Below are 25,646 nucleotides of genomic sequence, written 5' to 3' on the forward strand. Positions count from 1 at the left end.
AGGCCAGTCTCCAAGCTTGTTCCTCTCTGCTTGGAAAAACACACCCCCGGAACTGTGATCTGCGGAACGTGCCGAAGATCACGAGGACCTGACCGGTCCCTGCTTGCTTCCCAGGTCTTCGACCAGAGCGCTCTTTCGACCGAAGCCAAGGAAGAAATGTATAAGCTGTACCCCAATGCCAGGAGGGCCCACCTGAAGACGGGGGGCAACTTCCCCTATCTCTGCAGAAGTGCCGAGGTCAACCTCTACGTCCAGGTGAGTCTCCCCGGCTTCCGTTCAGCACTTGGCTGGGAGCCCGGAGCTTTACGCTGGGCTTTCAGAAAAAGGGGGCACTACAGACAAAAAAAACTAGTTTCTTGTCAGTGTGGTTGCCAGCAATGTTCCCTTTAAGCTGTAGAGTCTTGTGAGCAAGAATTCCACTTTGTGAGCTACTGGCATTAAGGTTGTGAGCGAGCAATTTGGTTACTGCATAAATTAGTTTGCACTGGAGCCCTCCTTCTTGAGCTAGGACAAAAATGTGTGAGCCGGAGGCTAAAAGAACTGTGAGCTAGCTCAGACTCACTCAGCTTAGAGGGAACACTGGTTGCCAGCCTCCAGGTGGAGCCTGGAGGGTTCCCTCTAAGCTGAGTCTGAGCTAGCTCACAGTTCTTTTAGCCTCCGTTTCACACCTTTTGGTCTCCGCTCAGGAAGGAGGGCTCCAGGGCAAACCAATCTATGCAGCAGCCAAATCGCTCGCTCACGACCTTCATGCCCATAGCTCACAAAGTAGAAGTTTTGCTCACGAGACTCCGCAGCTTAGAGGGAGCCTTGGTGGAGATGTCCTGCTTTGATCGTTGAGCTCCACACTTCAGAGATCAGTTGCCCTGGAGAAAATGGCTGCTTTGGAAGGTGAACTCCGTGGCATCGTGCCCTGCTGTGGTCCCCTCCCCTCCCCTCCCCAAACACCGCCTTCCCCAGGCTCCATCCCCCAAACCTCCAGGAATGTCCCAAACCGGAGCTGGCAGTCCTAATTACCAGCCGGGTACTGATCGAGTAACACCATTTTTTAAGAAGCCCCCCAAATTCTCACCTCTGACCCGCAGCTTGTGGACATGTCTCTCCCCCCCCCTCCCCTTCTCACGTTTCTCTTGCCCTTCCCCCATGGTATCCTCGCAACAACACTGTGATCTGGTGTCAGTCTCCGGAGGCTGCTGGGGGCCGGGTGGGCCGTGGGACAAGTCCAGGACGGCAGTCAGCCCGGGTGGACAGGGGTCGCCTCAGATACCGTCGGCAGAGTTACCGCACTCTGTGCCCGGGTTCCAGTGGATAAGGGCAGCTTCCCCGCGTCTCCCTCCTCTCCGTCACTCTTTCGAAAAGTCCACCAATCCCCCCCAGCTTCCAGTTTGGTGTCGTGGTGAAGTGCGCGGACTCTAATCTGGGAGAACCGGGTTTGATTCCCCACTCCTCCACTTGCACCTGGCTGGATGACCTTGGGCAAGCCGTAGCTCTGATAAGAGCTGTCCTTGAAAAAGAGCAGTTTTTGTCAAGAGCTCTCTCAGCCCTGCCTACCTCACAGGGTGTCTGTTGTGGGGAGGGGAAGGGAAAGGCGTTTGTAAGCCGCTCTGAGACACCCTTGGGTAGTGAAGGTATAAATCCAATCTCTTCTTCTTCTTCCACCTGCTTCTCTTTTATTTGTGCTGACTCCCCCACCTGGACGTCCCACCACCTATGCCTTAAAGGTACCTAACCAAAGGGCTGTGTTCCAATAGCTGGGGCCTGGTCTCGGGTGTTCCCCACTCCTCTCTCCAGCGGTCGGGACTCTGGCGCGACGCCCGGCCAGCAGGTTGACCCTTCCCTCCCCCTTTCCCCACTGGCCCGCCTTGGAAGGGCCGATGTGAGAGGACTGTGGGGCCTCCAGGGAACATTCGCCCAGCTTTGCCTGCTTCCTGATGTTGGAACATGGGGGTTCCTCCGGAGTACTTGGGAAGGGAGGGGCCTCGCCTTCCTGACAGCCGCGCTAGGCTGTGTGTGTGTGACTGGCCCTGGGTCATCCAGCGAGTTTCAACAGCACATGGGGATTCGAACCCAGGACTCCCAGCTCCTAGTCTGACACTCTAACCACTACACCACCCTGCCTCTGGTAGAAAACCCCTATTATACAAAAGGGAGTGGGAGGGTTTCTGTGCTGTAATGGATTAACTTTGGGTGGCAAGAAAGGGTTGTTTTTTAAAAAAAATAAAAATAATGGGAAGCGGACTTCTTCCCACACTCACGAAGGAACAGTAAATTCAGGTGGGGCAGCCGTGCTGGTCTGAAGCAGTAGAACAAAGTTTGAGTCCAGGGGCACAGTTGAGGCCAGCAAAGTTTTATTCAAGGTATAAGCTTTCTCGTGCACGCACACTTCATCAGAGGTAGTGAAGATATCCGGAGAAGTGTGCTTGCACGCAAAAGCTTATACCTTGAATAAAACTTTGAAGGAGTAGTAGCAAAGCGTAGTCTGTACAGCTGGCCGCATCTCCCCGTGTCCCTGGCTGTTGGGGACGAGGAGGCTACTTGGGTGCATTCCAATTTCTGGACGGTGTGGCTCCTCTACGTGATTGGGAAAGGGTCTGGGAGAGGGACCTGCCTGTGTCTGGGATGGAACAAGCGCTTCCTGTGGTAAGCCCTGGGTCAGGGCTACATCTGCATTTTAGATGTAACCACAATAGCCTGATCACCTATATGTTGGAAGATTCTCAGTCCTCTGCGTGGCTTATGGCTATTGAAAAGAAAATCACTTCTATTGGTTTTAACCTGAGTGACTTTGTCACCCGGTCAGAGTTTGAGGTCTTCACTTTGCTTAAGCAGAGGGTTATTGATATAGAGTTGCAAGAGCTCAGAGCCCTCGCCTCCGGAAGGTGCTCCTCAGTAAGATGGGCCTATCCCCTTTCTGGTGTTTTACCATATTACTTTTTCTGCCTGACTTCACCGCAGATGTGTAGAGCTTATCTGTTGGCCCGTTTTAGCGTTCTCCCCTCTGCTATTCTTGAGGGGAGATATAAGAAAATTCCTTATTCAGTCAGGTTTTGTGGATGTAATAGAAGAGAAACAGAAACGGTGGAGCACGTACTCTTACACTGTAAATTGTTAAATGACATTCGAGGGGAATGTATAGAAGCCCCCCTTAGGTTGGTAGTAGGCCAACCGGATAAAAATAAGGTGCATTATCTCCTTGCTTCACGAGACCCGGAGATCATTGAACTGACCGCTAAGTTTCTTCATGGTTTTTATAAAACGGATTATGAGCATATTAATGATTCTTAATTTATAATTTTTTTAAAAACTTAAGTTTAAAAGTTTAGATTTCAATTTATTGTACGACTCAGCTATCTTCTGTATGGTCAAGTCTATCTTGTGACAACTTGAGGTATGGTATAGGCCTGATATATCCTTGGAATGGTTTACCACGATTATCTATTTTATAATCTCTACTGGATTGTATTAATACTGGGAAATGTTTATTTTAATATTGTATGCCAATAAAAGGTATTTGAGTGAGAACCCACCCTCAGGCCTGCAGAGGTGACTTTGAGCCAAGAGCTGTGGCTCACAGGCCCAACGCGGTGAATCCTTTGATAGGACGCCATGGCTTGTAGGAAGGGGGTTGGGGGTGCGAGACACCGTTTTTACTCGTTCTGCTCTCTCCTAGATACACTTGCTTCAGTTCCACGGTACCAGATACGCCGCCATCGACCCCTCCATGGTCAGCGCAGAAGAACTCGCGGTCCAGAAAGCCAACCTCCAAGCCAGCAGTGACCAAGAGCAGGCCCCGTAGCTCTCGCACTCGTGGCCTTGCTTCAGTCCAGAGCGTCTTTTTTTTGCAGTCTTCCCCGGCAGTGGCATCTTTGCAGTCCGCCTTTTCCCTTACTACTTTAACCGATGGGTCAGACCTTGTTTCCTTAAGCCGATTTCATGAAATGAAATAAAGGTACCAACACTTGCTCACGTCACTGTTCTAGCGGGCTATCCTCGTTTAAATTTGGATGGTTAAGGATGTAACTTTGGAAGACTTGTTTAAAACAAAACAAAAAATCAGAGACAAACTTTTGCTACCAAAGCCTTCACAACTGTGTTCTTAAAGAGACTATTTTTTTTAAAATACGCATACAGTTTGTGTGTCCCTGTGTGTATATGTTTGTGTTTGTATGTATATATCACGAGCAAATTTGTCCAGAGGGCCATTTAATCATTTGATTGAATATTTACTTTAAGGAAAAAAAACCTATGTTGATGTGCCAATGTTGCCTTCTCTTTTTCTTTTATATCCTTTTTTGCCAACCGGTGACTTCGTTTGTGACTGAAACATTCATTTTTTTGTAAAACTGCCTTGCTATCAGAATAAACCTTTCGAATAAAATTTCAGTTAAAGGCTTTGGGGTTTTTTTTTAACTTACCTGCAAGAATTAGCATGGAAACACACAAGTCCAACACCAAGTCTGAAGGCAAAGCTTTTTTTCAGTTCAGCACCAAAGGTCTCAACCGCTGTTAGGCTCAGAAGCACAAAGACTGGGGTTTTTTTAAATTTATTTTTTAAAAAGAGATTGGTTCAAGGGGAAAACTGGTTTATTTGAAAACAGATTCTCTTAAAAATACAAAACTTCATGACAGATTTAAGAAAAGAGTACTTTTGTATCAAACAAACCGGTGTCTCTCCGATCTGTTATTGAGACTGAAATTTACCCCTTGACCTTAAAGTCAAGACTGCCCGGTCTTGTAATAGCATCCCTTTAAGAATATCTGCACTTGACATTATTTTCCCACCCCCTCGAGTGAACCTGTAGCTCAGGGGTCCCCAACATGGTGCTCACCAACTGTTTTTAGAATGTGGGTGGGGGATCAAGTATTTATTTACTTATTGTTTCAACTTTTACCCCGCCCTCCCCGCCGAAGCAGGCTTCTGATTGGCTGGGCAGATCAGAATGCCGTTTTAGCAGTAGCTGCCACCGCAACATTTGTTTTATTCTCCTTTCCTAATGTATTTTTTCAAATTGTCCGTCTTCACTTCAGCGTCTTTGTGTGGGCAGCTGTGCCCCTGTGCGGCAGCCATTTTGTGGTTGCGCCCACCACCCTGTGTCAGAATTCCCAAGGTGGCCACAGGCTCGAAATGGTTAGGGACCCCTGCTGTAGCTCTTCACGTGCTAAGGTGGAGAGATCTCCATGTGCATAGTTAGGTGCATGAATTAACATGAGTTACAAAAGTATCAGCTGTAGTTTGTAAGACCGTTTGGTTCCCCCCCCGAACTTGGAGCGCTGTTCTTAATCTTCCTATGGGTTGAGGTAGCTGCCCCTCTAGGAACGTGGTACAACCAAGTCCAAAGTAGCCCAACGGTTCAGGCATCTATAATCTTAAACCAAGTCATGCCATGTGTTTTTTAAAAAAGTGTAAACATGTCTGTTCCTGCAACATTCAAAGGGCATTTGTGCCTGCTTATTTTTCAGTCACAGCTATTACTGTGTTATTCCAGACAGGGACGCCCTTCAGGAGTTACAGGAACCTGAAGAGAAACTGCAGACCTTGCCGTTTTAACATTTGCCAGAAATCCAGCTCAAGGGAAATTGTCAACGGCAGTCCAAAGTAAAACACTTGAACAGAACACCCTGCAGAATGTACCTGGGCATAGGGGGTTGGATGCAGACGGATGCATCTTCCTCTAGTTTTCAGCTATTAAAAAAAGGTGCCCCAAAACATATAGCTACAGAAATGTGCTATAAAGTTTACACTTAAGATAAGCATGGATCACCGGGACCTGAACAGAATGTGACATTCCATTTTTTTAAAAAAATCTCAAATGCATTTTTACCTTGTGAACCGTGAGATGCAACCGAAATTACTTTCAGCAGAAAAATTAATCAAGCTTTCTCCGCAGTTGTATCTATGCTACCAGAGCGGCAATGCATTTTAAAACTGGGCGCTGCAGAAGAACTAAAAGGATTCCTCGACTCATTTTTTCCTGATTTAAAAAGATGCCATGAGCATACCCTTTCAGTGTATCCCTACTCACATTTTCTTAGATATATAAATCCTACAGATTTCAATGGGATTTGTTTGTAAATAAGCCGATGTGTACAACCTTATCCATCATCTTGCTGGTCTGAGATTATTTCCCCTTGCAGTGTCCGTATCTGAGGAAGCAGCTGAATATACACCCTTCTTGGTAAGGATGGTATTTTTTTGACAAGAACCTGCTGATGTAGATCTTATCGATACCTGATCTGGAATGGAAAACGCTGCCATCTGATATGGCGTGGAGCCCTTACGAGACGTGATAAGAGATGCCTTTCGGCCAGTATACAACAGTGTTTCCTCGATGCAATTTCTGGCTTCTGAAGACTCTTCCGTTCCACAGGTCACATTGCCGTACACATCTTTGGAGAAGCGACATCGGCGTTGGCTTGTTTCCTGATGCTCTCTGTTTTTTTAAAAACAAAACCACGGGCATCATGTCATCCAGACTTCCTGATCTGCTCATAAGCCCAGCGTCAATCTTTCTAAGCAATCAAGTTTAAACCGCCAGCCTTCCCATATGGATCTACAGTTGACTAATTATCTGTTTCGTCAGCTGTATCGATGCAGTGACGGTTCTCCATTTGCTGCCACAGATATAAGGGGCATTTGCTATAGGGTTGCCATCCCCCTGATGGAGGCATAAAGGTTCCCTTGCTCGAAAGCCAGTCGAGTCCGACTCTAGGGTTGCGGTGCTCATCTCCGTTTCCAAGCCGAAGAGCCAGCGCTGTCCGAAGACGTTTCCGTGATCGTGTGGCCGGCATGACGAAACACCAAAGTCCCACGGAACGCTGTTCCCTTCCCACCGAAGTGGTACCTATTTATCTACTTGCAGTTTCTTGCTTTCGAACTGCTAGGTTGGCAGGAGCTGGAACTAGAGACAGGAGCTCACTCCGTCATGCGGCACACTCGGGTCTCGAACTGCTGAACTACTGACCTTCGACAGCCTGCAGTTCAGCGTCTTAACCACTTGAGCCACCGCAGCTCAAGATGGAGGCACAGTTTCCCCCAATTTTGGGGGCCCCAATCTGCCGCTGGCCAGCAGGGGAAGCCCCACCCACAAAGAGCCCCGGTGTGCCCAGCGTGATGATGTCCCCCGGAAGTGACATCATTTTGCCAGGCTCATCACACAGTGGACGCTCTCGCATTTAGCTAGAAACTCCGTGGTGACCGTAGAGTTTTGGGGCAAATCCTAGAGCATCCCCCACATGACGTGCCCGCTGCAATGACATCACTTCTGGCGCATGCCAGAAGATCCAGGAGAGCAGCCTGGAGCCCCCCCGCCGGGAGACGGTGACAACCTGGCAACCCTAATTCGCTACCATCTGCTGGTTTCTTTTTTAAAAAGAAGAGAGAGACGAGATTGGATTTATAGCCTACCCTTCACTACCCAGAGGAGTCTCGAGCGGCTTACAAACTCCTTTCCTTTCCCCTCCCCACAACAGACACCCTGAGAGGGAGGTGGGGCTGAGAGAGCTCGGACAGAAACTGCTCCTTTTCAAGAACAGCTCTTATCAGAACTATGGCTTGCCCAAGGTCTTCCAGCAGCTGCAAGTGGAGGAGTGGGGAATCAGACCCCAGGTTCTCCCAGATTAGAGTCCGCGCATACTTAACCACTACTCCAAATCGGCTCTGCAACCCCTTTAGTTGCAGATGTAGCTCCAGACCGAAAAAGGCTAGAGCAGTGGTGGCGAACCTATGGCACAGGTGCCAGAGGTGGCACTCAGAGCCCTCTCTGTGGGCACGCGTGTCATCGCCCCAGCCAGGCCCAGACCATCATTAAAGTGTTGAATTCTCTGCCAAATAATTTTAAGTAAATGAAAGCATTTGGGATTGCTTTCCTTACTTAGTTTGGATCATCTTAAGTTAATGTACGAGTTGTTTTTTCTAAAGTAAAACCTCAATATTCAGGTTAAATTGCCGTGTTGGCACTTTGCGATAAATAAGTGGGTTTTGGGTCGCAGTTTGGGCACTCGGGCTCTAAAAGGATCGCCATCACTGGGCTAGAGATTTTTTTTAAAATGAAAGCTGGGGATTCAGAGCACAGTGACGGATTGCTCTAAATCAGTTGTGCAATTGCCAGTGTTTTTATAACTGCCCTCTGGTGGCACAATAGGGAAAACAGCAGGCACAAGGGCCTGATGGAAGGAAAATGGTACTGATTTGGGTGGGAGCTATGAAGATATGCCCCTTCTTGCCCATTTGGTTTGCCAGTTTGGTGTGCGGACTCTAATCTGGGAGAACTGGGTTTGATTCCCCACTCCTCCACTTGCACCTGGCTGGATGACCTTGGGCAAGCCATAGTTCTGATAAGAGCTGTTCTTGAAAAAAGCCGTTTCTGTCAAGAGCTCTCTCAGCCCCACCTGCCTCACAGGGTGTCTGTTGTGGGGAGGGGAAGGGAAAGGAGTTTGTAAGCCGCTCTGAGACTCCTTTGGGTAGTGAAGGGCGAGGTATAGATCCAATCTCTTCTTCTTCTAATGCACTTGCAGGTGCGAGCCCCCAGGATGGCTTGGTTAGCTTTCACCAGGGGAAGGGCCTGCTCGGTTGTGGCCCCTACCCTGTGGAAGGCACTCTCGGGTGATGCCCGTGTCCTGCCGGACTTGCTTAGTTTCCGCAGGGCATGCAAAGCTGAATCGTTCAGGCTGGACTTTGGAAGGTGACCGCATGTTTGGGCTGTTTTAATAGTGGTATGGTGATAGCCACGTATTTTAACATTTTAATGTTAAGATTTTATATCCTATTTGCTTTTGTGTTGATTTTTCCTTATTGGTTTTCATGTTGCAGGTCGCCACACAAGACCCTTCGGGTGAGTGGCAACTAAAATAATCTAATAAATACGTAAATGAAATGGGATGCCATGGGGCAGTGTTCCCTCTAAGCTGAGTTAGTGTGAGCTACCTCACAGTTTTTTAGCCTCCGGCTCAGACATTTTTGTCTTAGCTCAGGAAGGAGGGCTCCAGAGCAAACTAATTTATGCAGCAGGCAAATTGCCCACTCACAACTTTAGCGCCAGTAGCTCACTAAGTAGAATTTTTGCTCACAAGACTCCACAGCTTAGAGGAAACATTGCCAGTGGGTGTGGGCGGGATCGTTCAAGGGGGCTTAACCAAAGCAAGGTGGCGCCTTACCTGCCAAATCTCGCCTCCCAATTCCTACGAGGCCTTCGTAGAGTCCTTTGGTTGGGTTGTCACCGGCCATGATCACTCCGTGAAGCCATATCAGCAGCATCCTATGGCCGTGTTCCCTGTAACTTTTGGTTCCTGGGGACACGAACCAAAACCCCTTATAAATGTTACATCTGGTATTAGGTCAGACGAATCAGAATGTAGGATCCAGTGTTCCCTCTAAGCTGAGTTAGTGTGAGCTAGCTCACAGTTTTTTAGCCTCCAGCTCACACATTTTTGCCTTAGTTCAGGAAGGATGGCTTCAGAGGAAACTAATTTATACAGAAGCCAAATCGCTTTGGCTTTAATGCCAAACTTTAATGCCAGTCGCTCACAAAGTAGAATTTTTGCTCCCGAGACTCCACAGCTTAGAGGGAGCATTGGTAGAATCCCATTCGAATGTTACTCTTTCATGTATCCTGGTTGCAGAGAGACACCAGGCCCCTCGGATGTAAAGGACCGAGTGAATTCTTCCCCTCTCTGCTCTGGAGGCAAACCAGGTGCCGAGGAATCGCTCGGACCTCGCGAGAAGGCACTCCGCACAGGCCAGCTTACCTGCCCACTGGTGTTCAATGGCTCGGATGTGGGCCTCGGTGAACTTCCAATAATGCGCCAACTTCTTCCACTCGCCGGGACGGAGGTATTTGGTCGCGAGCCTCCACAGGACTGAGCGGATGTGTTGCGTCTCCAAGCGGTGGTCCTGCTTGAAGGTTAAGTGCTTGGCTACCCAGGAGTCCGAGTCGCTGTTCAGGTTATCCTGCAAACATTTCAAGATGTGTTTCTTTTTTTTTCCCCTTCCCAAAGTCGTTTTTTTTTTACTGTTTGCAAACCGCTTTCCTACTACTGGTAAAAGCTCAATCTCTGTTCCCACTTAGAAGAAGAAGAAGAGGAGATTGGATTTATACCCCGCCCTTCACTACGCAGAGAAGTTTCAGAGTGGCTTACAAACTCCTTTCCCTTTCCCTCCCCACAACAGGCACACTGTGAGGTGGGTGGGGCTGAGAGAACTCTGACAGAAACTGCTCTTTTTTCAAGGACAGCTCTGACCGAACTATGGCTTGCCCAAGGTCATCCAGTAGGTGCAAGTGGAGGAGTGGGGAATCAAACCCGGTTCTCCCAGATTAGAGTCCACGCACTTAACCACGACACCAAACTGGCTCTTATGATTTTCCGTTTTGGGGGGGCTGCCACACAACCGATCTGGAGGTCACGCGACTGTGTGGTGTAATGGTCAGAGTGTCAAGCTAGGATCTAGGAGGCCTAATTTTGAACCCCTGCCGTAGAGGACTGCTTAACCTTCAAGCAGGACCACCGCTTGGAGACTTTGGGCCTCTCACTCTTCCGCAGGCCTACCTACTGTTAGATCCCCAAGCATTCAAAATAAATCCACGTTTAAAAGTAAAGCAAAATTTATTTCAAAGCGATGGTTCGATCAGGAACAAGGACATTGTTAGGAATAACTGCAATCACACTGGGACTACATAATAAAGGAACTTGAACCAGGTAAGGGCCAATTAGCCCCTTTCCCTCTGGCGGGAATAGAACAGCGAACGCGCGCCCAATTCCTTGGGAACATAACAGTCCTACATTATACACAAGTTCAGTTCTCAGGCAAGCTAACCATAACAGCGAAGCAATACCACGACTCCCACCTCCAGCTGCTCGACTTTGGCCAGTTTCTGCAAAGCTACACATGCAATACAATGAAGCAAGAGGACACACAGGGGGGGGGATGGGTGTTACAGCTTGCACAGGGAATACCATGTACACTAGACATAATGGCAGCTAGCTGACACCTACCTCACCTGGAAACATGAAGCTGCCTTCTACTGAATCAGACCCTTGGTCCATCAACATCAGACTGACAGCCGCTCTCCAGGGTCTCGGGCCGAGGTCTTTCCCATCACCTGCTGCCCGGCCCTTTCAACTGGAGATGCTGGGGATCGAACCTGGCACCTTCTGCATGCCGAGCAGATGCTCTGCCACTGAGCCACAGCCCCTCTTTACAGCTCTCCAGGGCCTCAGGCAGAGGTCTTTCACATCACCTACTGCCTGGTCCTTTCAACTGGAGATGCCGGGGATCGAACCTGGCACCTTCTGCATGCCGAGCAGATGCTCTACCACTGAGCCACATCCCCTCTTTACAGCTCTCCAGGGCCTCAGGCAGAGGTCTTTCACATCACCTACTGCCTGGTCCTTTCAACTGGAGATGCCGGGGATCAAACCTGGGACCTTCTGCATGCCGAGCAGACGTTCTACCACTGAGCTGCAGCCCCTCCTGTTCTCCAGCCTCCAAATCTTCGGTTTGCCAAAGACTCTAGTATCCCTGGCTTCTGTGTGAGGTCAATCCAAACTTCCCATCTTTTTTGGCCCTCACTTCCTGTCTCCTCCACCTCACTCACCACAGGCTCTCTAGCATCGCTGCTGCTGTTCCACCTTCTTGTCAAAGTTACCCTTTCTCCTTGGCCCTTCCTTCTCCCAATCTTGTTTCCCACAGTCCTTTGCTACACTGAACTCTCGCCCGTACGTCTTTCTCCAGCTTCATTCTGCTCGGAGCAGTTTGGTGTAGTGGTTAAGTGCGCGGACTCTAATCTGGGAGAACTGGGTTTGATTCCCCACGCCTCCACTCGCAGCTGCTGGAAGACCTTGGGCAAGCCATAGTTCTGTCAGAGCTGTTCTTGAAAGAGCAGTTCTCGAAAGAGCTCCCCCAGCCCCACCTACCTCACAGGCAGTGTTCCCTCTAAGCTGAGTTAGTGTGAGCTAGCTCACAGTTTTTTAGCCTCTCGCTCAAGCATTTTTTTCGTAGCTCAGGAAGAATGGCTCCAGAGCAAACTAATTTATGCAGTACCCAAATCGCTCGCTCACAACTTTAATGCCAGGAGCTCACAAAGTAGATTTTTTGCTCACAAGACTCCACAGCTTAGAGGGAGCATTGCTCACCGGGTGTCTGTTGTGGGGAGGGGAAGGCAAAGGAGTTTGTAAGCCGCTCTGAGACTCCGAGTGAAGGGCGGGGTATACATCCAATCTCTTCTTCTCCTATCTCACATGGCCAGACTGACCTTTCTCTTTCTTCATGGATATGAGCGCAGTTTATTTACATTCCATAGCCAATCATTTTCCCCCTTCAGGCAGCTTTGTGGATATTCTAAGAAGTTTTCAGCCCTTGCTCAATGGACACCTATACGGCTGTTGTATATACCTTAACTTCCTATAAGGAATATTCTGAAAGAGACTGAACGCTTCGGAATATCACCCACCTTCTCCCATTTATAAAACCTGTCTGCTTTGATGATCATATCGGCCAGGTTGATGTGGTTGCCACGCGCAGCGATATCCAGGGATGTCTTCCCTTGCTAGAACCAGAAGCAGAGGGAAATCAACGCCACAATCACACAAGCCCTTCAAGAACACTTGGAAGCTCCAATTTGTTAGTACTGAAAGTCAGGCAAAACATGCAATGCCGCACCTGTTCTGAAGACTCTCCACTGCTCACTGATCAGTTATCAAATTCAAGGTTCTGGTTAGCAGTTTCGTGTGAAACCACCCCTCCTGCTACATCCTGCTGCAACATCTTCGCTCACCAGAGCGGGGCCTTCTAAAGGTGGCCCCGTACAAATGGCAAAGCTGTCTGTTCATGGGCATTTTCAGTGGTTGCCCCCACCCTGTGGAACGGCCTGCCTGGAGGAGGTCAGGAAGGTTCCCACACTTCTGTCACTCCACAGAACATGCGAAAGAGAAATGTCCAGGAAGGCATTTTTATAAAGGGATCAAGATGGTAGGAGAATGGAAGAAGAAGAAGAGATTGGATTTATACCCTGCCCTTCACTTGGAGTCTCAGAGCGGCTTGCAAACTCCTTTCCCTTCCCCTCCCCACAAGAAACACCCTGTGAGGCAGGGGGGGCTGAGAGAGCTCTGACAGAAACTACTCTTTTTCAAGGACAGCTCTTATCAGAACTATGGCTTGCCCAAGGTCATCCAGCAGGTGCAAGTGGAGGAGTGGGGAATCAAACCCGGTTCTCCCAGATTAGAGTCCGCGCACTTAACCACTACACCAAACTGGAAGAGCCTTTGTAAAGAACAGAGTTGTGGTCTTCTGCAATGATTATTCTAGCTATTACCCTGCTTTCACTGCATTCTCTTCTACCTTTGTTATTCCAGCCACCTAGGCAATTTCTTGTTCACACTGTCTCCTGATTCTGTCATCCTAGTCTAGCTGCACTGTTCCTCAGATCTCCTGCCAATCTGGTGTAGTGGTTAGGAGTGTGGACTCTAATCTGGGAGAACCGGGCTTGATTCCCTGCTCCTCCACATGCAGCTGCTGGGTGACCTAGGATCAGTCACAAGTTCTCTCCGGAGTAGTCTTCAAAAGAGCTCTCTCGGCCCCACCTACCTCACAGGGTGTCTGTCATGGGGAGAGGAAGGGGGCTGTAAGCCGCTCTGAAACGCCGAGTGAAGGGCGGGGTATAAATCCAATCTCTTCTTCTTCTGTTGCTATACGAACAGCTAGATTGGAGTCCAGGAGCAACTTAAGGACCGACAAGATTTTGGGAGGAATAAGCTTTCAAGAATCAAAGCCCCCTTCGTCAGGTATCATCAGACAGTGAAAGTTCCCTTTCGTAGGTATCTTGACAAAGACCGCTTTGACGCATAAAAGCTCATACCCTCAAAGTCTGGCTGGTCTCTAAGTGGCTCCTAGACTCCAACCTAACTATTAGAATTCTACATAACCTTGCTCCATAAGAAGCTTTGGTGTAGTAGTGAAGTGTGCGGACTCTAATCTGGGAGAACCGGGTTTGATTCCCCACTCCTCCACTTGCACCTGATGGATGACCTTGGGCAAGCCGTAGTTCTGTCAGAGCTGCTCTCTCAAGAGCAGTCCTCGAAAGAGCTCTCTGAGCCCCGCCTACCTCACAGGGCGTCTGTTGTGGGGAGGGGAAGGGAAAGGAGTTTGTAAGCCGCTCTGAGACACCTTTGGGTAGTGAAGGGCAGGGTATACATCCAACCTCCTCCTCCTCATCCACCTCCCGTGGCAAAAGAAGAAGAGATTGGATTGATACCCCGCCCTTCACTCAGCTTACAATCCCCTTTCCCTTCCCCTCCCCACAACAGACACCCTGTGAGGTCGGCGGGGCTGAGAGAGCTCTCTTGAGAACTGCCCTTGAGAGAACAGCTGTGCCAGAACTATGGCTTGCCCAAGGTCACACCAGCAGCTGCAAGTGGAGGAGCGGGGAATCAAACCCGGTTCTCCCAGATTAGAGTCCGAACACTTAACCTGTACACCAAACTGGCAGCCGTTTTGTCATGGCTCCCACAATCCCGTGCTAGACTCCCAGAAGGCCCTGCAGGCTCAACAAGGGCAACCCCCCCTGCGCTACTGCCTCAAACACAATTCTTTCGGCTGGCGCCTCCTCGTATATTCAGTGGCCGTTGGTGCCGAGACCCATCGAGCGTCCGCCAAGTTCCTACACAACAGCTTCCCCCTGCGTGTCTGACACACCCAAAAGTTTGCATTCAAAGTCTTTCCAGTAAACAGCCGGCATGGAGATGGGGATGTCGAAGCAGGTGATTTCCCGCACGCACACACGCACACAGAACTCTTGTTACGAGGATTTTCTGCGACCGGACTAATTTACCTTATCTGTTCGCTTTAAGTTCACCCCGGCGATAAGGATCATTTCGGTGATGTCCTGCCTTCCGTGTTCTGCTGCAATATGAAGAGGACTTTGCTGCCTCTGGGTACGAACGGAAAGCAAGATTTGTTATCATACGTAAGGGGTGAGCTTAAGACAGAGTACAGGTATGTCTTTAATTAAAGTGGTGGCTGTTGTTCTTTAAAAAGGAAAGAGACTGAGTTTCTAGACACTCTCAGTGACTGTGCTATGGAGCAGATGGTCACAGAACCTACCACGGGGGAAGCGATCCTGGACTTGGTCCTAAATAATGCCGAAGACCTGGTGAGAGATGTAGAAGTGATTGCACCGCTTGGGAACAGTGACCATAATTTTATTGACTTCAACGTTTATATAAATAGGGAGTTGCTCAAAAAGACCGACACAACCACTTTTAACTTGAAAAGGGGTAACTTCTCTGAAATAAGGAGACATGTGAGGAGGAAACTGAAAGGAAAAGTAGAAAGGGTCAAAACCATTGGGGAAAGTTGGAGACTATTTAAAACTACAATCCTAGAAGCTCAGAAAAAAATACATATCGCCAGGGGTCATTTCCTGCAGGAGCGCACAGGAGCGGAGCTCCGGCAGTAAGGAGCCCAGGGGGTGGGCAGATGCAACAAGCCCCACCCCCTGCTCCCAGCAGCCCTCAGTCGGGCCACAAGGATCAAGAAGCAGCCAGGTAAGCTCCAGAGCCCCCCCCATAGCTAGCAATCCCAAACAGTCCAGTGGTACCTTTCAGAGCAAGTTTTATTCAGGTACAAGCTCTCCCTCCTCTGCGAGGACAGATCTGCACGTCCCCCCCCGCCAATAGCTAGCGACACAACAACCCTGAGCGGTAGGTGTTGCCTTCTGCCACACTTCCGGTGATGTCAGGGGGTGCGGCACATGCAAATAAGTTATGCTAATGAGTTATGCTAATGAGCTCCTGCACCTCTTTTTCTACGAAATGGCCCCTGTATACTGCAGGTTAGGAAAGGCACAAATAGGTAAAGAAAAAGGCTTGCATGGTTAACAAACAAAGTAATTGAAGCTGTAAAAGGTAAGAAGGATTCCTTTAAGCCGTGGAAAGCTAGTCTCAGGGTGATAAAAGGGAACACAGGCTGTGGCAAATAAAATGGAAATCTGTGATCAGGCAGGCAAAAAGGGAGTATGAGGAGCATGTTGCAAAAAACATAAAGACCAACAATAAAACTTTCTTCAAATACATTAGAAGCAGGGAAGCAGCCAGTTCTTAAGCTAACAAGTAGACGTGTCCTGAGCGGGATGGTCCACGCTAGCCACAACTCATCAGGTCTTGTAAGCTAAGCAGGGTCGACCCTGACTAGTATTTGGATGGGAGACCTCCAAGGAATATCAGGGTCAAGTCAATCAGCTAATTTGAGAATGCGTGGAGAGACCTTTAATAATGACCACGGACAAACGACATAGATTAGATAAAGCTGTAGGAGGAGTTACAAAGAACATAAGAGATGCCAAGGTTGGATCAGGCCAGTGGCCCATCCAGTCCAACACTCTGTGTCACACAGTGGCCAAAAATACCAGGTGCCATCAGGAGGTCCAGCAGTGGGGCCAGGACACTAGGAGCCCTCCCACTGTTGCCCCCCCAAGCACCAAGACGACAGGGCATCACTTGCCCCAGAGCCCCTATCTATACCTTGTGGCTAATAGCCACTGATGGACCTCTGCTTCATATGCTTATCCAATTCTCTCTTGAAGCTGTCCATGCTTGTAGCTGCCGCCACCTCCTGTGGCCATGAATTCCATGTTCTTCACTCTTTGGGTGAAGAAAGACTTGCTGGGTGACCTTGGCTAGCTGCATTTTCTCTCTCTCTCTCTCTCTGCCTAACCTACCTCACAAGGTTGTTGTGAGGGAAAATTAAGGAGAAGAACAAGAAGAAGGGATTGGATTTATACCCCGCCCTTCACGACCCCACCCTTCACTACCCGAAAGAGTCTCAGAGCAGCTTACAATCCCTTTCCCTTCCCCTCCCCACAACAAACATCCTGTGAGGTAGGTGGGGCTGAGAGAGCTTTTTTGAGAACTGCTCCTGAGAGAACAGCTCTGAGAGAACTTGTGACTGACCCAAGGTCACACCAGCAGCTGCATGTGGAGGAGTGGGGTGGGGAATCAAACCCGGTTCGTCCAGATTAGAGTTTCCACTCCTAACCACGACACCAAACAATGTTGTAAAGCACTTTGGGTCCCCACTGGGGAGAAAAGAGGGGTATAAGCAGTGTTCCCTCTAAGCTGAGTTAGTGCGAGCTAGCTCACAGTTTTTTAGCCTCCAGCTCACACATTTTTGTCTTAGCTCAGGAAGGAAGGCTCCAGAGCAGACTAATTTATGCAGTAGCCAAATCGCTCACTCACAACTTTAATGCCAGTAGCTCACAAAGTAGAATTTTTGCTCACAAGACTCTACAACTTAGAGGGAACATTGGACCGTACAGGTAAACGAGTAAGTTAATTAAAGGTCTTACATAATCAGGGATGTCCAGGTCACATTCAGCATCGATGAGAAGTTTTACTATGGCTGGGTGGTTGTGTAGCACCGCGGTGTGCATAGCTGATGCATTTTGCTGCAGAGGAAAGCGACAGGAATACCGGTGTTGAACGCTGAGGGGAAAGTCCTGCTTCACACATGACATCCTGCAGAGCAGGGGGGGAAATCGCTCTGTACATGCACAGAAGCATTCTTCTTTGCTTCCCGTGTTGCCGAGTGATAGTTTGGCACTGGAAACTGGTTGCAGGGCTCTGAGCTCTGGCAGCAGGAACCGCTAACATATGGGGCTGGATCCGGCAAATCCATCCTGCCAATTCCTCGGGGACAAAGAACCTTCATCTTATGTGACTGGCTTGTTCACCAGAGGAACGTTCAGCGCCAGAGGAAAGCACTGCTGTTGCAAAACACGCTTGTGCGATCCTGCCCGTTCTTTCATTGCACTGAGTTCGACCGTATCTTACAGGAGAGCACTCTCCTAAAGTGAACAGGATTCTACCTTTGAGATCCGCAAAAATTCTAGCTTCTATTCTCGTGTCATCTGTTGCATTACCATGTCCACTTCACTGCCCTGTTTCCTAGTCTGGTGACCCAGTTTTCAGTTTGCATTGTTTAAGGCACAGACTGAGCAGCTTTAATTGCAGAGTTCGTTGCATGAATTATGCTATTTTTGGTTCTATTTAATTCAGGAATCTGCCCTGGGTCTCAATGAGAAAGGTGGATTATAAATTAAAAGGTAAAGGTAAAGGTTCCCTTGCTCGAAAGCCAGTCAAATCCGACTCTAGGGTTGCGGTGCTCATCTCCGTTTCAAAGCCAAAGAGCCAGCGCTGTCCGAAGATGTTTCCGTGGTCATGTGGCCGGCATGACTAAACACCAAGGCGCACGGAACACTGTTCCCTTCCCACCAAAGCGGTACCTATTTATCTACTTGCAATTTCTTGCTTTCAAACTGCTAGGCTGGCAGGAGCTGGAACTAGAGACGGGAGCTCACTCCATCATGCGGCACACTCGGGTCTTGAACTGCTGAACTACCGACCTTCCACAGCCTGCAGTTCAGCGTCTTAACCACTTGAGCCACCGCAGCTTAAGTAAGTATAAATAAATAAATATGGGGGTGGGTGGGGCGGATGGAGAGCTCAATTTCCCATTTGAACTAAGCAGCTCTGCCATAGCTCACTTCAACCACGCTTGAGTTGCACTACAAGTGCTAAAAGGGAGGCCTCGTTTGAATCGGTAATGGATTCTTTATCCCTTTCTCGTCCGCTTGGAAGTGCAAAGGTGCTCTAGATGTGGGTGGGGGGGAAACCCATGCTAAAATAAGTCTCTTACGTAATTCAGTGCGTCGGTCTGGATTCCGGCATCCATCAGGACCCTGACCATGTCTTCAGAGCCATTCAGCACGGCGTAGTGGAGGCAGGTCATCTTTTTCTGAGCGAAGGGAACAGACTGGCATTAATCCAGGGTAAGATATTCCGTGCTTCCCTCCCCATTAACCAGTAATTATGTCTCAGAAAGCAGCCGTGCATCCCTCAAGGAAGGAATGAGACTGAGATGTTGGGGAAACAGTTTTTAACCTGTCTTTCCTAGCACTGTTTCCCTGAACAAAACTGTACCCTGCCTTCCACTCTGGCTGCATTTAACCTTGGGGTGGGGGGAGAGACCGGCCTAATGAAGAGAAGAAGAAGAGATTGGATTTATACCCCACCCTTCACTACCCAAAGGTGTCTCAGAGCGGCTTACAAACTCCTTTCCCTTCCCCTCCCCACAACAGACACCCTGTGAGGTAGGTGGGGCTGAGAGAGCTCTTGACAGAAACTGCTCTTTTTTAAGAACAGCTCTTATCAGAACTACGGCTTGCCCAAGGTCATCCAGCCAGGTGCAAGTGGAAGCATGGGGAATCAAACCTGGTTCTCCCAGATTTGAGTCCGCGCACTTAACCACTTAAGCAGCTGCAGTGGCTCAAGTGGTTAAGATGCTGAACTGCACGCTGTGGAAGGTCGGTAGTTCAGCAGTTTGAGACCCGAGTGTGCTGCATGACGGAGTGAGCTCCCGTCTCTAGTTCCAGCTCCTGCCAACCTAGCAGTTCGAAAGCAAGACATTGCAAGTAGGTAAATAGGTACCACTTCAGTGGGAAGGTAACAGCGTTCTGTGAGCCTTGGTGTTTAGTCATGCCGGACAGCGCTGGCTCTTCGGCTTTGAAACGGAGATGAGCACCGCAACTCTAGAGTCCGATGCGACTGGCTTTCGAGCAAGGGAACCTTTACCTTTTTACTTAACCACTACACCAAACTGGCTCTCAGTTTATAATCCCCATCTTTTTTCTTCCTAGGGTTGGTGTTTTACGTTTTATAGTACCCATCTTTTTTCTTCCTCAGGCTGGTAAGGTATTCACCGTTACCCTGATCAAAACTCTCCTCTGCAGTTTCTAAGGGGAAGAAGACAGGCACAATACAGATGCCTGTCTTTTTTCCCCTACCAGGACTAAATGCAGTTGCAGAAAGGCTAGCTTTGATCAAGGCAATGGCACAGGGGGGAATTAAAAAAGAATCACTCTTCCATAACTCTGTGGCCCTCAGCCACACTGGTGTGGGGGGGGAGCCGATTTTTGACACTAAATTCTCCGAAAAAGCTAGACTCGAGTTCCTTCTATCTGATAGAAATCCCAAGATTACCCACCAAGTAGCCAGTTTTTTTATGGTGATACTCAGATCACGGAAACCCCAAGGCAGCTAGTTAGATATAGTAGTTTGGTGTTAGATTAAATTTTGCTGGTCTACCTGCGTTTGGGCATTAACGTCACACCCTGCCCCCAAGAGCAGCTTCACGCTGTCGAGATGTCCACCTTCGGCAGCCAAGTGCAGCGAGGTCAGCCCTTCCTGGGAAGACAGGGGAAGAAACATTTAGATGCTTTGTTTCGCTCAGAGGAAATAATATACTGAATAGTGCCGTACGCCCCCCCCCCCCACATTAAAAAGCCTGTAATGGTGAGGGGTTAGAAATCTCACAGCCGTTATTGTTTTAACCCCACCCCCACCACCACTACCAAGGAAGTAAGAGACACCAGAGCGGGAAAAAGAGAACCAAATCATTTAAAAAGAAGGGATTGGCCAGAAGAAGAGAGGAAAATGGGCAATCGAGAAGGCTGTTGGAAAGGGAGGCGGTTGGGGAGGGGCCGTGGCTCAGTGGCAGAGCCCCTGCTTGGCATGTAGAAGGTCCCAGGTTCAATCCCCGCCATCTCCAGTTCAATCAATCAAACCTTTATCGGCATATCTTATTAAAACGGCATCTCAAGTTGAACGGAGCAGGCAGGAGGTGATATGAAAGGCCCGGGACCCTGCAGAGCGGCTGCCAGCCTGAGTAGGCAATTCCGACCTCGATGGACCAAGGGTGTGATTCAGTAGAAGGCAACTTCGTGTGTCCAGGTGAGGTAGGTTGGGCAGAGGGAGAGCGACAGGCCCAAAGTCACCCAGCAGTCTTCCACGGCGGGAGCTCAAAACGAGGTCTCCCAGATCCTAGCTTGATACTCTGACCATTACACCTCACAGCCATATGACCAGTGTTCCCTCTAAGCTGAGTTAGTGTGAGCTAGCTCACAGTTGTTTAGCCTCTGGTTCACAGATTCTTCTCTTAGCTCAGGAAGGATGGCCCCGGAGCAAACTAATTTATACAGTAGCCACATCGCTCGCTCACAACTTTAATGCCAGTAGCTCACAAAGTAGAATCTTTGCTCACAAGACTCCACAGCTTAGAGGGAGCATTGCATATGACCTCCAGACCATTCGGGTGGCAGCCTCCCAAACGAAGAATCATAAGGCACTGGGATGGTAAACTTTGACTTTGACAAGCCTTTATTGGCATATGTATATGCATACAATAGGAGATCAGGTTAAATATAGATCGGAAAATACAAATCAATATAGGGTAAAATGGGAGCTACGGTGCAGGAAAACAGCATAAAAACAGAAAAACCTAGTGGTTACTTATCAGAACGTATAGCCATAGCACTAAGAAGAAACCTTGCTACTCTTTCTGTTATTTCCGTATCTAGATTATCAAGCAAAAACAGAACCTTAAAATCGTCTGGAATCTCTGAGAATTGAGCTAATATAGGGTACAAAAGATCCTGGCACGGCACCAAATAAAAGGGACATTGAAGGAGAACATGGGGGACAGTTTCAACACAGTCCTTCTTACAAGGACAGCCCCTGCTGGAGGAGGGGGTCCCCTGGAATCTGCCAGAGAGAAGAGCAGAAGGAAGAACATTAAATCTGGCCAAGGAGATGGCTCTGCGCAAATTTGGAGCTATAAATTGATAAAGATACACAGCTGGAAGTTTTGCATTTGAAACAATCCCTAAATTTAGGGGAGAACAGGTTCTGTTAGCCAAACTATAGAGAGTTTGCTGCAAATTGAGTCTTATGTTCTGTATCTTATGCCAATAAAGGTTGATTGATTGATAGTTTGCAATTCTGAGCCCAATAAACTAGGTTTTATTTTTTAAAAAGCCTCAGGCTCAGAAAGCAAGGCTAGAGATTCTAAGGGTAAGACTGGGATGGTAAAAGCAGTCAAAAGTTAAAATCCCCCCTGTGCCACGAAGCTCACTGGCTGTGACCTTGGGTCTACCAATCACTCTGAGCGTAGCCTACCTTGCAGGGCTGTTGTGAGGACAACAGGGGAGGGGGTGAGTAACCATGCAAACGGCTCTGCTCTCCTCCGACAAAGAGCAAGATAAAGACACAAATCAATTCATTTCAGAAGTTTGAGTGGGAGGAAGAGATGGTGGGACATCTGTGGGTGGTCGGGGAGGTGAGGGTTATAGCGAGGGCATCTCACAGGAAACAAGGTCGGATTTCCATCTCACACCCTCCTTTGGCAGTGAGATGGCTCCATTCCTGGATCAGGAAAGAAAGCAGCCGATGTTCCCCAAAAAGGGGGGGGAGGAGGAACCAAAAATTCTTGATGGTTACTCACCATGTTATTCTCGTCAAGGTTCATCCCGACTTCTACGAGCTTCTGGACAACCCCTGTATGGCCGTTCTTCGCAGCTACGTGGAGGGCCGTATTCTTCTCCTGCAAACCAACGTGACACCCAGGCCCATCGCTATGGTGGGGCTTTCCCCCCCCAATCATTTTAAAACATTTTTAAAGGCATGCGCTCTAAGCAGAGCGGGGTGCTGTAGTTGACTAATTCCCGCACTGAGCGCGGGGGTTGGAGTAGGTGACCTCTAGGATACCTTCTAACTCTGTGTCAAGAAACTGCTCTCCCTGAAGATAGTTTTTCTGCCTACGTGCAAGCTTTCTTGACTGCAGAAGTCATCACCCCCACCTGCCAGCTTGTTCTCAGAATTGTTGCTTAGGCTGGCAGAAGTGATGAACTTGCAGTAGCTGAGAACTGTCATCTAAAGTGGTTGACAGCTTGCAACTCAGAGATTTATCCTGGTAACAGCTTTCTGCTGGCTTTTCTTTCTGCACTTTCAGCCCCACCAGGAAAAAACTTTTTGCCCCCCCAGCCACAAAATAGAGAACTGCCAGTCAGGAGCTGGGGTAGTGGTGGAGGTCGGGCACTTGGGGGCAGTGTTCCCTCTAAGCTGAGTTAGTGTGAGCGAGTTCACAGTTTTTAGCCTCCGGCTCACACCTTTTTGTCTCAGCTCGGGAAGGACAGCCTCAAAGAAAAACTATTCTATGCAGCGGCCCAATCGCTCGCTCACAACTTTGATGCCAGTAGCTCACAAAGCAGAATTTTTGCTCACAGGACTCCACAGCTTAGAGGGAGCCTTGCTTGGGGGTCTCCTTCCAAGGGCCAGCCTAGTGGGAGGAAGAACTATGCAAAGGCCATTTCAAAGTAGCCATGTTGGTCTGTAGCAAAAAAGCTAGATTCGATTCAGGAACATCACAGAGACCAACAAGATGTTTGGGGAGGGGTGTCTGAGCTTTTTAGAATCAAGGCTCCCTGTGTTGGATCTGACGAGGATGTGAAGGCAGCAGATCCAGAGAGCTCAACATTTCCAAGAGGAGCGGAACAACCTCCGTTCTTTCCGTACCTTGTCCTTGATGCTGTAATTGCAGCCACAGCCAATCAGGAACTCCACCACATCCAAGTGTCCGCCTTCTGCAGCCAGGTGGAATGCGGTTCTGTCCATCTTTTAAGGGCAGGAAGCAATCCCAACGTACATGCAAGATGAAAGGGGGGGGGAGATAATTTATTTCCTTACATCCTGACCAGTGTTCCCTCTAAGCTGAGTTAGTGCGAGCTAGCTCACAGTTTTTTAGCCTCCGGCTCACACATTTTTGTCTCAGCTCAGGAAGGAGGGCTCCAGAGCAAACTAATCTATGCAGAAGCCGAATCGCCCGCTCCCAGCTTTAATGCCGGTAGCTCACAAAGTAGAAGTTTTGCTCACAGCTTAGAGGGAACATTGATCCCAACCCCTCTTTTCTTCCCGGTGGGTATCCACGGTGGCTCACAACAGTCTCCCCTTCTTCAGTTGAGTGTAGTGGTTAAGAGCAGTGGACTCTAATCTGGGAGAACCGGGTTTGAGTCCCCACTCCTCCACATGCAGCCAGCTGGGTGACCTTGGGTCAGTCACAAGTTCTCTCAGAGCTGTTCTCTCAAGGGCAGTCCTCGAAAGAGCTCTCTCGGCCCCACCTACCTTACAGGGTGCCTGTTGTGGGGAGGGGAAGGGAAGGAGATTGGAAGCTGCTCTGAGACTCTGAGTGAAGGGCGGGGTATAAACCCAACTCGTCGTCGTCTTCTTCTTCATTTGATTTGTACAATAACCACCCTGTTAGGTAGGGTTAAGGCTGAGAACCTTGGGACTGCCCCCATGTCACCCAGCCAGCTTCCAAGGCAGAGCGGGGATTCAAGAACCGGGGGTCTCTCCAACCCTAGTCTGACACTCTAACCACCCTGCCTCCACTCATGCCAATACTGAACACTGCTTTTGCATCTGCAAGGCATTCAATACTGCATCAGAGGTGGTGCTATTTCGTTGCGATGGAACTCACACATCACAACACATGCCCCTTGCTTTATTTAGGGCTTTGTCTACCTTGGGGAAAACCCAGACTGACTGTTTTCAGACTTTCTAGCTCCAGGGATCTCTTCCTACATGCTTTAGAACCTCTGCTGGTCTGCCTCGGAAGCCCTGCAGAGGATTCTGGGAAGTGTTTGAGGGCCCTTTCCCCATCCACGAAGGGCATCTCTGCCAGCCCGCTGGGTCTTTTTGCCTGCTGCCAATGAAGCGCGAGCGGGCTCTGGACTCAGCATGGCGCCACGGTTGGCACGACGGAGGGAAAGACGGGCCGACTACCTTTCCAGGGGACAGGGCTGGCGTTAGCTGACCCCGAGGAAGGGCAGCTGCTGGGGCCCTGAGCTTCTGGGGGGGGCCGCCTCAATGATCCTGACTTGCACACCTTTCCTCCCCCTGCTTGTTTGCAAGCACGCCACGATCCGTGCCCCCAGCTGTACACACGAGACAGCATAGCTAGACAAAGAGCATGTGGGTGGTGCAGACAGACAGAACGTTGGCAGGGAGATGGCATGCGAAGGGGGTGCGAGGCACAGAACATGTGCACTGGCAGGTGCCAAAGACGGATCACCATGTTAAGTCTGTCTGTAGCAGTAGGCTGCGGTAGCTCAAGTGGTTAAGACGCTGAACTGCAGGCTGTGGAAGGTCGGTAGTTCAGCAGTTCGAGGCCCAGGTGCCACATGATGGAGTGAGCTCCCGTCTCTAGTTCCAGCTCCTGCCAACCTAGCAGTTCGAAAGCAAGGAATTGCAAGTAGATAAATAGGTACCACTTCGGTGGGAAGGGAACAGCATTCCGTGCGCCTTGGTGTTTAGTTATGCTGGCCACATGACCACGGAAACGTCTTCGGACAGCGCTGGCTCTTCGGCTTGGAAACGGAGATGAGCACCGCAACCCTAGAGTCGGATTCGACTGGCTTTCGAGCAAGGGAACCTTTACCTTTACCTTTAGCAGTAGAAAAGAGCAAGAGTCCAGGAGCACCTTCAAGACTAACAAAACTTAAGAGATTCTTCCAAGTAATCTTCAATATAAAAGATGATTTATTTTTGAGTTCACTTTTCGGTTTGTCAGTGTTTTAAATTAGAAGCTCAATGACTGATTTTTAAATATCGGGTTTGTATCGTTTAAAAAAATGGTTGTAACTTGAAAAAAAATCTTTGGCTCCGTTTGTATCGGTTCTACGTTCCTTGTTATTTGCTGCAAAGTGAAAATTGTTAATTAAAAAAAAAGACTAACAAAACGTGGGGGAGGGGAGGAGCGTTCGTGAGCT

At 49.1% G+C, this 25,646-nt stretch overlaps 2 protein-coding genes across 3 annotated transcripts in view; one reads left to right on the plus strand and one right to left on the minus strand.

Annotated features, from left to right (window-relative positions):
* SPG21 (spastic paraplegia 21 (autosomal recessive, Mast syndrome)) overlaps window positions 1-4,343 on the plus strand; it is a 43,633-nt gene extending 39,290 nt beyond the window's left edge. For both annotated transcript variants that reach the window (XM_015412016.1, XM_015412017.1), the window contains 2 exons: window positions 115-255; window positions 3,668-4,343. In XM_015412016.1, coding sequence (XP_015267502.1) covers window positions 115-255; window positions 3,668-3,793 — 267 coding nt within the window. In that variant the 3' untranslated portion in view covers window positions 3,794-4,343. The remainder of the gene's footprint in view (window positions 1-114; window positions 256-3,667) is intronic.
* Window positions 4,344-6,366: 2,023 nt separating this feature from the next.
* Window positions 6,367-25,646, minus strand: part of ANKDD1A (ankyrin repeat and death domain containing 1A) — a 34,290-nt gene continuing 15,010 nt past the window's right edge. Inside the window, exons 6-15 of the mRNA XM_015412022.1 lie at window positions 23,395-23,493; window positions 22,325-22,423; window positions 20,131-20,229; window positions 18,683-18,781; window positions 17,334-17,432; window positions 14,820-14,918; window positions 12,444-12,539; window positions 9,742-9,943; window positions 9,151-9,282; window positions 6,367-6,428 (exon numbers count right to left, since the gene is read on the minus strand). Of these exons, the coding sequence (XP_015267508.1) occupies window positions 6,367-6,428; window positions 9,151-9,282; window positions 9,742-9,943; window positions 12,444-12,539; window positions 14,820-14,918; window positions 17,334-17,432; window positions 18,683-18,781; window positions 20,131-20,229; window positions 22,325-22,423; window positions 23,395-23,493 (1,086 nt within the window). The remainder of the gene's footprint in view (window positions 6,429-9,150; window positions 9,283-9,741; window positions 9,944-12,443; window positions 12,540-14,819; window positions 14,919-17,333; window positions 17,433-18,682; window positions 18,782-20,130; window positions 20,230-22,324; window positions 22,424-23,394; window positions 23,494-25,646) is intronic.

The sequence above is a fragment of the Gekko japonicus genome, unplaced genomic scaffold (assembly GCF_001447785.1).
Source record: "Gekko japonicus isolate JY-2015 unplaced genomic scaffold, Gekko_japonicus_V1.1 scaffold864, whole genome shotgun sequence".
In the NCBI taxonomy this organism is placed as follows: Eukaryota; Metazoa; Chordata; class Lepidosauria; order Squamata; family Gekkonidae; genus Gekko; species Gekko japonicus.